The sequence below is a fragment of the Lithobates pipiens genome, unplaced genomic scaffold, assembly GCF_037356315.1.
Source record: "Lithobates pipiens isolate NorthernLeopardFrog02 unplaced genomic scaffold, aLitPip1_a1.2 Scaffold_35, whole genome shotgun sequence".
In the NCBI taxonomy this organism is placed as follows: Eukaryota; Metazoa; Chordata; class Amphibia; order Anura; family Ranidae; genus Lithobates; species Lithobates pipiens.
The window spans coordinates 23,711,338-23,724,391 of NW_027507811.1; the positions used below are offsets into that span (position 1 = coordinate 23,711,338).

The 13,054-nt window shown below is 48.3% G+C and overlaps 1 protein-coding gene across 1 annotated transcript in view; it reads right to left on the reverse strand.

Moving 5' to 3' along the window:
• The window catches only part of LOC143956168 (uncharacterized), a 49,384-nt gene extending 37,116 nt beyond the window's left edge, over nucleotides 1-12,268 (reverse strand). The window contains exons 1-5 of the mRNA XM_077466308.1: nucleotides 12,142-12,268; nucleotides 10,509-10,649; nucleotides 10,224-10,415; nucleotides 9,934-10,137; nucleotides 9,618-9,809 (exon numbers count right to left, since the gene is read on the reverse strand). Coding sequence (XP_077322434.1) covers nucleotides 9,618-9,809; nucleotides 9,934-10,137; nucleotides 10,224-10,415; nucleotides 10,509-10,577 — 657 coding nt within the window. The 5' untranslated portion in view covers nucleotides 10,578-10,649; nucleotides 12,142-12,268. The remainder of the gene's footprint in view (nucleotides 1-9,617; nucleotides 9,810-9,933; nucleotides 10,138-10,223; nucleotides 10,416-10,508; nucleotides 10,650-12,141) is intronic.
• Between the last annotated feature and the right edge of the window lie 786 nt (nucleotides 12,269-13,054).

Sequence of the window (13,054 nt, forward strand, 5' to 3'; positions counted from 1 at the left end):
GGAACCTTTTTCCTCAGTACCTCCTCAATGGTACTGGAAAAGCGTGAATTTGTCAACGTCCTTCCCAACTCAATAACCAGGCACTTCCCAGGATGCCACTTGCCAGCTCTCCTCCGAAGAGTCCTCCCCCAGTCACTTCCATGAGCTGTGGTGCCTCTCCAAGCTGAGAGAGCACCTGGACACCTTGAATCCTCCCTCAGTTACTGCGCCTCGGACCAGCAGGGTTCGAGACTTGGGAACAGATGGATCCCTGCCCCAGACCAGGCAGGTCTATCAGGGGCCTCTAACCGGAACATATTGCGGGATGTTGAAGACCCCGTGACCGGGACCCCTCACGGGGCTACCCCGGTCCTGGAACCAGAACAGACCCCACGGGTCTCACGAGCTCCTCCCTCTAAACACGTGACCCACACACCTTAAGTACCCCTTCCCAGACTCCTCAGCGGGCCCGGCCCTCCCACTGATTGGTTCAGAGAAGGTTGATACTCAAAACGTCCAACCAGGCCTGGTTCTGGCCTGTCATGTGCACCTCACTGCTCACATGACCAGGCAGAACTTCCAACACAGCCCAGCCAGACTGATGTCAAGGCCAACCTACGTAATTAACCCTCAGAACCCCTACTGTTCTGAGGCAAAAACTAAATTTACATGCGTATGACATTTTATCCAAAATGTCATCCACTACAGTTGGGATACAGTTTTTCAGCATTCTACAAATATCCTGTGATGGTACACGGTATCCTACCAAGTTGAGGAGTGTTTTCAACATATTGAGTTGCATATCAATTGGCAACACTGATGCAGACAAATAAGATTTGTTATTCCTTTCCTACCCATTTGAAAAGCGTCTGTCTGTCCGTCCAAGAACAGATGTGCAAGACCTCCTGGTTCATCCTGCAAAATATACTTGGGTTTATCCCTATGGGCATTGCCTTGAAATGATTACAGGTTAAGTTCACCAGAAAATAGTCTATGCAGTCATACCTGTAGGCCATTTGGGTCACCTTAGAACAGTGATTCTCAACCAGGGTTCCTCCAAAGGTTGCTAGGGGTTCCTTCAGCATTGGGCAATTTCTGCCGCTCAGATAAGTTCCCACTGACACCATTGATCTTTTTAGCTGTAAGGAGGTAATTCTTCCCAATGACCACAAGTGTAAGGAACATTCTTCCCACTGCCCATCACACTATTGTATCATAAGTTGATTTCATTATTTTAGCAGGGGTCCCCGAGACCGGAGAACTATTTCAAGGGATTCACTGTGTTGAAAAGGTAGAGATATGCCCCGTACACACGAGAGGGATTAAGTCTGACAGACCTCCAAAGGAGTTCCGCCGGAGTTCCGACGGAGTTCTGGCGGACTTTTCGACCGAACGGACTTGACCACACACCATCACACCAAACTCCGACGGAGTCGAACGTGATGACGTACGACTGGATTCGACATAGGAAGTTCCTAGACAGTAGCCAATAGCTGCCCTAGCGTCGGTTTTAGTCCGTCGGAGTAGCACACACACGAGCGGATTTTTCAAAGGGGACCGGGTCCGGCGGAGTTCCGTCGGGAAAATTTAAAGCATGCTTCATTTCTAAAGTCCGTCAGACTTTAGCTTCGCTAAAGTCCGTTGCAGCCCACACACGATCGGATAGTCCGCCGGACTCAGTCCGTCGGAGTTTGGATGTCGAAAAGTCCGCTCGTGTGTACGGGGCAAAAGGATGCCTTAGGAGCTTGGCCTGAAAACTCCCAGTTAGCACCCCCTATCATGTCCTGCCTTGATGCTGAACGTGAAAACCATTGGTTTTTACTCCTGTGATGCTGGCAGTGAGCATCTAAACGTTTTCTCTCATTAGCAAAAAGGCCAACATGGTGGTTGCCAACTGGAAGTTTTCAGGTTAGGCTTCTGAGGGGACCCAAATGGCCTACAGGTATGACAATAATGTTATTGAGCCTTTTACAAAGCTGCTAAGTTTTTTTAATATCCACTGGGCCCCTTTACTGTATAGGCTATTTTCTGGAAAAGGTGAACTTAGGTTCACACTACTATGACCTAAATTTGCGTGACTTGTGGTAAGATATTGTCAGGCGACTTCCTGGCGATTTGCTGGTGACTTGAGTGCTACTTTGATGCAACTTGATGCGACTTTCAGTGAATGCCTGGGTAATATTCCTGTAATCTCGGATCCAAATCACATCAATATAGACGAGGATCCGACTCAGAGGCAACTTCCATTAAAGTCTATGGGCACAAGTCAGATAGAAGTCGCAATGAAGTAGTACAGGAACCTTTTCTAAAGTCAGACCGACTTCAATAGTGCCATTTAAGACAGCTCTTATTGACTAACATGGGATTTCACATCATGCAACTTGGGTCTCACAAGTCGGATCCCAAGTCGCTTCAGTGTGAACCAAGCCTTAATGTCATAAAATTGGATTATGGCAATACACTCATATACTCCTCAGTAGTGCATTGAATATACACTATATCAACTGGCATCCCAGTCTTATTCCGTAGGGTTCAATATTGAGTTGGCCCGCCCTTTGCAGCTATAGCAGCTTCAACTCTTCTGGGAAGGCCGTCCACAAGGTTTAGGAGTGTGTCTATGGGAATGTTTGACCATTCTCCCAGAAGTGCATTTGTGAGGCCTGGCTTGCAGTCTCCACTCTAATTCATGCCAAAGGTGTTCTATCGGGTTGAGGTCAGGACTCTGTGCTGGTGAGTCAAGTTCCTCCACCCCAAACTCACACATCCATGTCTTTATGGACCTTGCTTTGTGCACTGGTGGGCAGTCATGTTGGAACAGGAAGGGGCCATCCCCAAACTGTTCACACAAAGTTGGGAGCATGAAATTGTCCAAAATGACTTGGTATGGTGACACTGCAAGAGTTCTTTTCACTGGAACTAAGGGGCCAAGCCTATCCCAGGAAAAAGAACCCCCACACCATAATCCTCCCTCCACCAAATGATTTAGACCAGTGCACAAAGTAAGGTCCATAAAGACATGGGTGAACGAGTTTGGGGTGGAGGAACTTGACTGGCCTGCACAGAGTCCTGACCTCAAACCTGATAGAACACCTTTGGGATGAATTAGAGCAGAGACTGCGAGCCAGGCCCTCTCGTCCAACATCAGTGCCTGACCTCACAAAATGTGCTTCTGGAAGAATGGTCAAACATTCCCATAGACACACTCCTAAACCTTGTGGACGGCCTTCCCAGAAGAGTTGAAGCTGTTATAACTGCAAAGGGTGGGCTAACTCCATATTGAACCCTACGGACTAAGACTGGGATGCCAATAAAGTTCATGTTGTGTAAATGCAGGCGTATAGTGTATTATTTATAAAAGGTTTGGAGTCCCAAACAATTCATCTTCATTATACAGCTCCAGACAGAACAATGCAACTTATCAACAGTCACCATGCCTTGGTCAATGATGTCAGCAGTAGACATGTGCAATAATTTTAGTTCTGAATTAGTTTTTTGGCAAAATTCGGCATATTCGTTCATTTGGAAATTTTTCCAAAAACAAGTCTTCTAAAGGAATGAAAATCCAAAAGAAAAAACAACATTCAGATAATTTTGTTTTTCATATTTTCTATTATATTTAAAATTATTATTTATTATTATTTTTAACCACCATTCTGTTATTTATGGGAATTTCAAAAAATAAATTAAGAACAGAATATTTAAAATAAAGACTTTATTTATAAAAATAATAATAATTAAAAAAATAATATCAAAATGGATTGGATTGAATTTTACACATTATATGTCCAAACAGCACACATACCTCAGTAATATTTATCATGATTATAAAAAATCAAGGCTTCAAGAAAAGGGAACAAGATGGACGGACTACGAGAATTTTTCAGAATTTTGAATATAATAATTACTAATATGGAGAATTCAAGTCACGGTGTGGGATCATCCCAAGGGTTTCAGCAACAGAGCCTGGACCTATCTGATGGCACATCTGGATACCAGAATTTTTGAGAGTTTCAGAAGCTAACAGATGACTTAGAATCGGGGCTGCTGGTAGAAATCACGGGGCCCCGTACAGCCTACCTCACGTGCTCTACATCCCGACGTGATCAGAAGCCATCAGCACTACTGGAGGGGCACACGAAGGGGGGCGGGGGTCCAGCAACAGGGGGAAGGATATTGTCTACAGGAGAGGTGATCGTGCAAGCAAGGTGCATTTACTAGAAAAGATCCGCTGTAGTTTCCCCCCTGCAGCAGCTGAAAGCTGGTGGGAGGGAGAGGAGAAGAAGCCATCAACAACTGGCAGGGCACACAGTGGGGTCCAGCAGCAGGAGGAAGAATATTGTCTACAGGAGGGGTGATTGTGCAGCAGGGAGCATTTACTAGAACAGATCCCCTTTAGTTCCCCCCCACCCCTGCAGCAGCTGAAAGCTGGTGGGAGGGAGAGGCAATGAAGCCATCAGCACTACTGGATGGGCACACGGGGGGGGGGGGGGGGGGTCAAGCAGCAGGGGGAAAGATATTGTGTACAGGAGGGGTGATCGTGGAGCAGCGGACATTTACTAAAACAGATCCCCTGTAGTTCCCCCCCCCCGCAGCAGCTGAAGGCTGAAGTAAGGGAGAGAAGAAAGAGCAGTCAACGCTACTGGAGGGGCACACAGGGTGGGGGGGGGGTCCAGCAGCAGGGGGAAGGATGCTGTCTACAGGAGGGGTGATCATGCAGCAGGGGGTATTTACTAGAAGAGATCCCCTGTAGTTTCCTCCCTGCAGCAGCTGAAAGCTGGAAGGAGGGAGAGGTGAAGAAGCCATCAGTGCTACACGGGGGAGTCCTGCAGCAGGAAGAAGAATATTATCTACAGGAGGGGTGATGGTGCAGCAGGGAGAATTTACTAGAACAGATCCCCTTTCCCTCCCACCAGCTTTCAGCTGCTGCGGGGGGGGGGGGGGGACTAAAGGAGATCTGTTCTAGTAAATGCCCCCTGCTGCACAATCACCCCTCCTGTAGGCAATATTCTTCCCTCTGCTGCTGGACCACCCCTGTGTGCCCCTCCAGTAGTGCTGATGGCTTCATTGCCTCTCCCTCCCTTGAGCTTTCAGCTTCTGCTGGGGGGGGGTGGGGGGGGGGGACTAGAGGCAATGAAGCCATCAGCACTACTGGAGGGGCACACGGGTGTGGTCCAGAGGCAGGGGGAAGGTTATTGCATACCGGAGGGGTGATCGTGCATCAGCGGGCATTTACTAAAACAGATCCCCTGTAGTTCTCCCCTCCCCACCGCAGCAGTTAAAGGCTGAAGTGAGGGAGAGGAGAAGGAGCAGTCAACGCTACTGGAGGGGCACACAGGGTGAGGTCCAGCAGCAGGGGGAAGGAGATTGTTTACAGGAGGAGTGATCATGCAGTGGGAGGCATTACTAGAACAGATCCCTTGTAGTTTCCCCCCTGCAGCAGCAGAAAGCTGGTGGGAGGGAAAGGAGAAGAAGCCATCGGTGCTACTGGAGTGGCACACGGGGGGGGGGGGGGGGGTGTCTAGCAGCAGGGGGAAGGATATTGTCTACAGGAGGTGTGATCATGCAGCAGGGGACATTTACTAGAACAGATCCCCGGTAGTTTTTCCTTCCTGCAGCCGCTGAAAGCTGGAGGGAGAGGTGAAGAAGCCATCTGTGCTACTGGAGGGGCACATGGGGGAGTCCAGCAGCAGGGGGAAGGATGTTGTCTACAGGAGGGGTGATCGTACAGCAGGGGGCATTTACTAAAACAGATCCCCTGTAGTTTTCCCCCTGCAGCAGCTGAAAGCTGGTGGGAGGGAGACGAGCTAAAGTCGTCTTTCAGCTGCTGCAGGGAGAGCCACGCAGTGGATCAGAACAACTGTTCCAATTCCACCATACGTTTGTTAACAGTATCCACAGCTTTCTGTTCTCTGATGCCCAATTAGCTGTCTTTTGTATGTAAAACTTTTCCCACACTCTGGACAAGAAAAAGGTTGTTCGCCTGTGTGAAGTCTCTGATGGACAACAAGGTATCCCTTGTTAGAAAAACATTTTCCACATTCTGAACATGTGAAAGGACGCTCACGTGTGTGAACTATCTGGTGTGAAAGAAGGTTTCGCTTCACAGGGAAACATTTCCCGCACTCTTGACAGGAAAAGGGACGCTCACCTGTGTGTGTTCTCTGGTGTGCAAGAAGCTGGTGTTTTAATTTGAAACTATTCCCGCACTCTAAACAAAGAAAAGGACGCTCCCCTGTGTGAGTTCTCTGGTGTATAATAAGGTTTTGTTTATAAGTGAAACACTTCCCGCACTCTTTACAGGAAAGTGGATGTTGGCCCTTGTGACCTTTCTGGTGTACCAAAAAGTCTGCTTTATGAGAGAAACCTTTCCCACACTCCGAACAGGAAAAAGGACGCAGACCGGTATGAACTGTCTGGTGCGCAAGGAGGTTTTCTTTCTGAGCAAAACATTTCCCGCACTCTGGACAGGAAAAAGGACGCTCACCTGTATGAACTTTCTGGTGTCTAAGAAGGTGGGACTTCGTGTTGAAGCATTTCTTACACTCTGAACACGAAAAAGGCCGCTCACCTGAGTGAATTCTCTGGTGGAAACGAAGCTTGCTTTCGTAAACAAAACATTTCCCGCACACTGAACATGAAAAAGGAAGCTCGCCTGTGTGAACTCTCTGGTGCAAACAAAACTTACTTTTGTTAGTGAAACATTTCCCACACTCTGAACATGGAAAAACACCTTCACCTGTGTGAATTCTCTGGTGTTCAGTAAGGTATTTTCTGCGACCAAAACTTTTCCCACACTCTGAACATGAATAAACACCCTCATCTTTGTGCCTTCTCTGGTGTAAAGTAAGGTATTTTTTCTGACTAAAACATTTTCCACACTCTGGGCAGGAATAAGAACGCTCGCCTGTATGAATCCTCTGGTGTCTAAGAAGGTCTCCTTCCCTAGCGAAACATTTTACGCACTCAGGGCACGAAAAAGGACGCTCCCCTGTGTGTATTCTTTGGTGTGCAAGAAGATGTTCTTTGTCAACGAAACATTTGCAGCATTTTGGACAAATAAATGGCTTGTCGCTGGTGTGGAGCTTCAGATGAGTGGTCAGGCTTCCTTTACAAGAAAAACATCTTCCGCACTCTGAACATGAAAAGGTCCTCCTAGCAGTGCGGACTTTCTGGTCTTTAACTAGTTTAGTTGGGAAAGCGTTCTCACAATTTGAACGTTTCAATTTCTCAGCGGTGTGGTCCCTGAGATGTTTTCGAAGTTCAGATTTGGTCTCGAAAGGTTTCCCACACTCTGCACACAACAATGAGTACTTGCCTTTGTGAAGCTTCCCACATTGGACAAAAGAGGGTGTATGGGGGAAGCTTTGGCTGTACTCGGAGCTTGAATAAGGCCTCCCTCTGGTTTGATGTCTCAGGTGTTCAACATTTGCAGCACACTTTGAGCCAACATTATCTTCTACATTGTAGGTTGGAGAAAACCTATGATGTCCTTCCGAAGTGTTCCGCATATTGTGTCCATCTGCTGGAAATAAAACATTTTTAATTTAGTTTTAAAAAGCAGTTTACGCGTTTGGAGTCAGAAGTCATCTGCTTTGGTCTAGTGATCTCAGTCGTAGGATGGAACTGGGTATCACCGGAACACCAATAAAAGAATTCAAAATTAACAAAAAAGTGTGCCTGTTCCAGAGCACACAAGTCTGTGGAGCGAATTATAGCAGAGTATAGCGGAGTATAGCGGAGGGGATACTTGTGGAGCAGGGGGGAGGGACTGGCATTGATGAGGCAGAAGAGGCGCTCATGGCAGTAGAGTGGGTACTGTGAGCAGCGAGGTATGTGCTGTGTATGTAAAATGAAAGGGAGGTGGATGGAAGGGGAGGTGAGGAGCAGGGGTCAGCAGCCTCAAAAGAGGGGGTGAGGAGCAGGAGTCAGCAGCCTCAAAAGAGGGGGTGAGGAGCAGGGGTCAGCAGTCTCAAAAGAGGGGGTGAGGAGCAGGGGTCAGCAGCCTCAGATGAGGGGTTGAGGAGCAGGGGTCAGCAGCCTCAAAAGAGGGGGTGAGGAGCAGGGGTCAGCAGCCTCAGATGAGAGGTTGAGGAGCAGGGGTCAGCAGCCTCAAAAGAGGGGGTGAGGAGCAGGGGTCAGCAGTCTCAGATGAGGGGGTGAGGAGCAGGGGTCAGCAGCCTCAGATGGGGGGGGTGAGGAGCAGGGGTCAGCAGTCTCAGATGGGGGGGGGTAAGGAGCAGGGGTCAGCAGTCTCAGATGGGGGGGTAAGGAGCAGGGGTCAGCAGTCTCAAAAGAGGGGGTGAGGAGCAGGGGTCAGAAGTCTCATAAGAGAGGGTGAGGAGCAAGGGTCAGCAGCCTCAAAAGAGGGGTGTGAGGAGCAGGGGTCAGCAGTCTCAAAAGAGGGGGTGAGGAGCAGGGGTCAGCAGTCTCAAAAGAGGGGGTGAGGAGCAGGGGTCAGCAGCCTCAGATGGGGGGGTGGAGGAGCAGGGGTCAGCAGTCTCAGAAGAGGGAGTTCATGAGAGGGGCACAGCAGAATCAGATGGGGGTGAGCAGCGCTGGATGAGGGGTGAGGAGCAGAGGACAAGAGAAGAGCAATGTCAGATGGGAGGTAGGGAGTGGACTGGGTGCACAATATCGTCAGATAGGGGGTGAGGAGCAAGAGAAAGCATTGTCAGATGGGAAGGTGAGGAGCAGGGATCAGCAGTCACAGAAGAGAGGGAGAGAAGCAGGGGTCAGCAATGTCAAATGAGGGGGTGAGGAGTAGGTTTCAGCAGTCACAGAAGAGGGGGAGAGGAGCAGGGGTCAGCAGTGTCAGATAAGGGGGTGAGGAGTAGGTTTCAGCAGTTTTAGATGAGGGGGTAAGGAACAGGGGTCAGCAGTCTTAGAAGAGAAGGTGAGGAACAGGGGTCAGCAGTCTTAGAAGAGAGGGTGAGGAGCAAGGAAGAGGGGAAAGTACCATCAGATGGGGAGTAAAAGCAGGAGACATCTGTTTTCGATCAGGGGAGAATACTGAGGAGCAAGGACGATTTGTATATAGTTGGGGACGGCAGTGTCAGATGGGATGTGAGGAGCAGGGGACAGCAATGTCAGTTGGAGGGTGAGAAGAGAGAAATAGCCGTTTCATATGGAAACTGAGCAGCAGGGGATAGATAGCAGCAATGAATAGGGAGTGAATAATGGGGGGGGGGGGGGGGGGGGCAGCAGTGTCAGATGAAGGGAGTGAGACAAAGTATAGAGACAGCGGCTTAGAAAGGTAGGGGAGGAGCCCTTGGCTCTAGGTGAGTGCACTGTGTGCCCTACTAATTCTAATTCTTTTTCATTGGAGGAAAATCTGCAAACAGAAAGAAAGCTGAAAGAGGTTTAAGCCTTATCCCACTTGACCTGGCATCTCAACGCAACGTCTACCATGTGAAACTGTCTCCTCTTACCCGGTGATGTGAAGGGTGGCTGATTCTCCACTATGATGTCCTTGTAGAGATCGTTGTGTCCTTCTAAATACTCCCACTCCTCCATGGAGAAATAGACAGTGAAATCCTGACACCTTATAGGAACCTGACACACACAATGATACAGTCACCATCCAGACACATCCCTTGTCTGTTACTGGATAATATCCCAGAATTCCCACCACCGCTCACCTCTCCTGTCAGCAGCTCAATCATCTTCTTGGTGACTTCTAAAACCTTCTCCTTATTTTGTTTTTCAGTTGTGGTGATGGGAAGAGGAAGAAGGGTAATGGGGCTCTGGCTTTTGGTTAATCTTGTTGACATGCGGCGGGTATATCTCATGGTATTTTGCTCCATTGAGGTCTTTGTTACTACTGCATAGTCCTATATTATACAATGATAAATGCAAAAGTCTTAGAATTCTCCTTACCTCTCAGGTCAGGTCAGGTCTGTGTTTTATTAATAGAGATAAGAGCGATGTCATGTGGCCTCCCAGAATCCTCCTCACCTCCCCAGTAAGCAGATTGATTATCTCCAGGGGGAGCTCCAACATCATCCCCTTTAAGTTACATTTCTTTTTTTCCATCTTTGCATAATTAAACGTTGGCTGGTTCTCCATCATGACGTCCTTGTAGAGATCCTTGTGTCCTTCTAAATACTCCCACTCCTCCATGGAGAAATATACAGTGACATCCTGACACCTTATAGGAACCTGACAAACACAATGCTACAGTCACCATCCAGACACATCCCTTGTCTTTTACTGGATAATGTCCCAGAATTCCCGACACCGCTCACCTCTCCTGTCAGCAGCTCAATTATCTTCTGGGTGACTTCTAGAATCTTCTCATCTCTTCTTTTCTCAGATATAAGGCACATTGATGAAGGGACAGTGATGTGTTTCTGAGTTCCTCTTGGTCCTTTTGAATGATGGTGATGTCTACTGGAGGTCAAATACTCACCAGTGGTCTTTATCATTACTGCATAACCCTAAAGAGAGAAGTCATAGATATGAACTCCTACTATGATATATTCAACCTGTGAGAAGGGTGATGTCATGTGACCTTCCAGAATCCTCCTCACCTCTCCGGCCATCAGGTGAATGATCTCCAGGCTCAGATCTAAAAGTTTTGTCATGGGCCTCTTGTCCATCCTCAGATATTCTACATAGAAATCCTTTCATGGGTTCTCCGTTTTCGTATCCTTCCTCTGGTATGACGTAATCTGAAAATTGTGTGAAAAAAATAAAATAAAAACAAATGAATTGCAAAATACTATTTGCAATCCAAACTGATTAATCGGACAGTTATTCAGTTCAGTTGGTGAAACACGCTAAATTAAATCTTCTGAGATGTGGCTCCTCATTCTGGTTATGAGAATCTCACACACAGCTCAATAAGTCTCGTAATAACTCTCCAAAACAATCAGTTCACAGATGTACCACGAGGGTCCACCACCTGTAAACCCTTCCAGCCGGAGAACTGGTCCCGACTAAAAAGCCGGGCAGGCAAAGCAAAACCAGCAATGTAGCTCATCTCTATTTAGTAAACCCATCACTGTTTTTATCAGAGATTCTTCTCACTTCTCGTTCCAAGGACGCAACAGGAAATATCTCAAAAATTAGCAGAAATCACAGACAGCATACACAACCACAGCATGTACAACGCAGAGCACAGACCGCAGATACACAACTCAGAGCACAGAAGGCACACCCACACTCAACATACAGCATGCGGAGCACAGACACCAAACACACACACCCAGGGGTGGACTGACAACTCATGGGGCCCCCGGGCAATAGGAGATTATGGGGCCCCCCAGGCAATCTGAGATTATGGGGCCACACGGTATACAAACACACACACACACACAACACAGTATACAATCACACAGTATACACAGACATGTTTCTATTGGCTGAGAAGGTACTGTAGAGGTGAGGCAGCTATAATCTCAGGATTTTTAGACCAAAAGGATGTCGGTAAGGGACATTTCAGAGACAGATGTAAAAAAAAAAAAACACAGATTTTTACATACTGTCCCTGGTTTTACTGAGGCTGGCAACCCTGATGGGGCCCCCTAGTGGCTCAGGGCCCTCGGGCAGTGCCCGGGTGGCCCAATGGTCAGTCTGTCCCTGCACACACCGTACAGAGCACAGACCGCACGTACCGCGCAGAGCACAGACCGCACGCACCGCGCAGAACACAGACTGCGCGCGCAGAACACAGACCGCGCGCGCACACACACACACACACACACACACACACACCGTGCAGAGCACAGACCACGCGCACACACACCGTGCAGAGCACGGACTGCACATACACTCACACCGTGCAGAGCACAGAAGGCACATAATCTCACACCATGCAGAGCACAGACTACACATACACTATGCATTGCACTGACCACACACACCATGCAGAGTGCTGGACGCACACACTCAGACACCATGCAAAGCACATACCACGCACACACACCCACACCCACACCATGCAGAGCACAGACCGCACTCACACCGTGCACAGCACAGACCGCACGCACACCGTGCACAGCACAGACCGCATACACCATGCAGAGCAGGTTTAAACAGTTTATAATTTACATACAGCACTTAACATATATCTACAGAGTAACCCCATTCACATGATCTACTCCATCCAATCCACAGTGAGTGCTGGTACCCCCTTCTCTCATAAAAAGAACACATTATTACCTCCTCCTCTCTGGGCACACACTTTCCAACCAAACGACCCCTCCAAAAGGATTCTTGAGCTAAAGTCCTTCATTCTTCCTCCATTTCTGGTCTACAACAAAATGGCTCCCACCCCTCCTACACTGGGGACACTTCCTCCTCTCTCAGGGCAAGTTGTCTCCCTCTAGTGGTGACTCTGGAATAAACAACTCTCTGTCACTGTCTATCATTATGACAACCAAGAAGCAGCTGGGTGTCTGGTGTTTTGCCAAAAACTCCAACTCGCCAAAATCTCCAACCGCGTCACTTCCGGTGGACTCTCCAGCAGCAATAATTGGCGATTTTGACGAGTTGACTGTTTTCAAACAACAGTGTTCCTTGAAAACAGCCAACTTGCCCTGTTCCATACTATATATGCTGCCATTGTTGTGTGAAAACAGGCAACTCGTCGAAATCTCCAATTATTTCTGCTGGAGGGTCACCGGAAGTGACGTGGTTGGAGATTTGGGCGAGTTGAAGTTTTCGGCGGAACACCGGAAGTGACGTGGTTGGAGATTTTGGCGAGTTGGAGTTTTCTGCAGAACACAGGAAGAGACGTGGTTGGATATTTTGGCGAGTTTGAGCTTTCTGCAGAACACAGGAAGAGACGTGGTTGGAGATTTTGGCGAGTTGGAGTTTTCGGCAGAACACTGGGAGTGACGTGGTTGGAGATTTTGGCGAGTTGGAGTTTTCGGCAGAACACTGGAAGTGATGTTATTGGAGATTTTGGCGAGTTGGAGTTTTTCCAAAGAACACCGGAAGTGGGGGAGCACAGGTAGGGTTGCCACCTGTCCAGGATTCACCCGGACAGTTCGGGTTTGGAATCATGCGTCCGGGTTTCAGACTGCCTGAAACCCGGACACATTATTTAGATTGACTATGGCTTCCCTGCAGC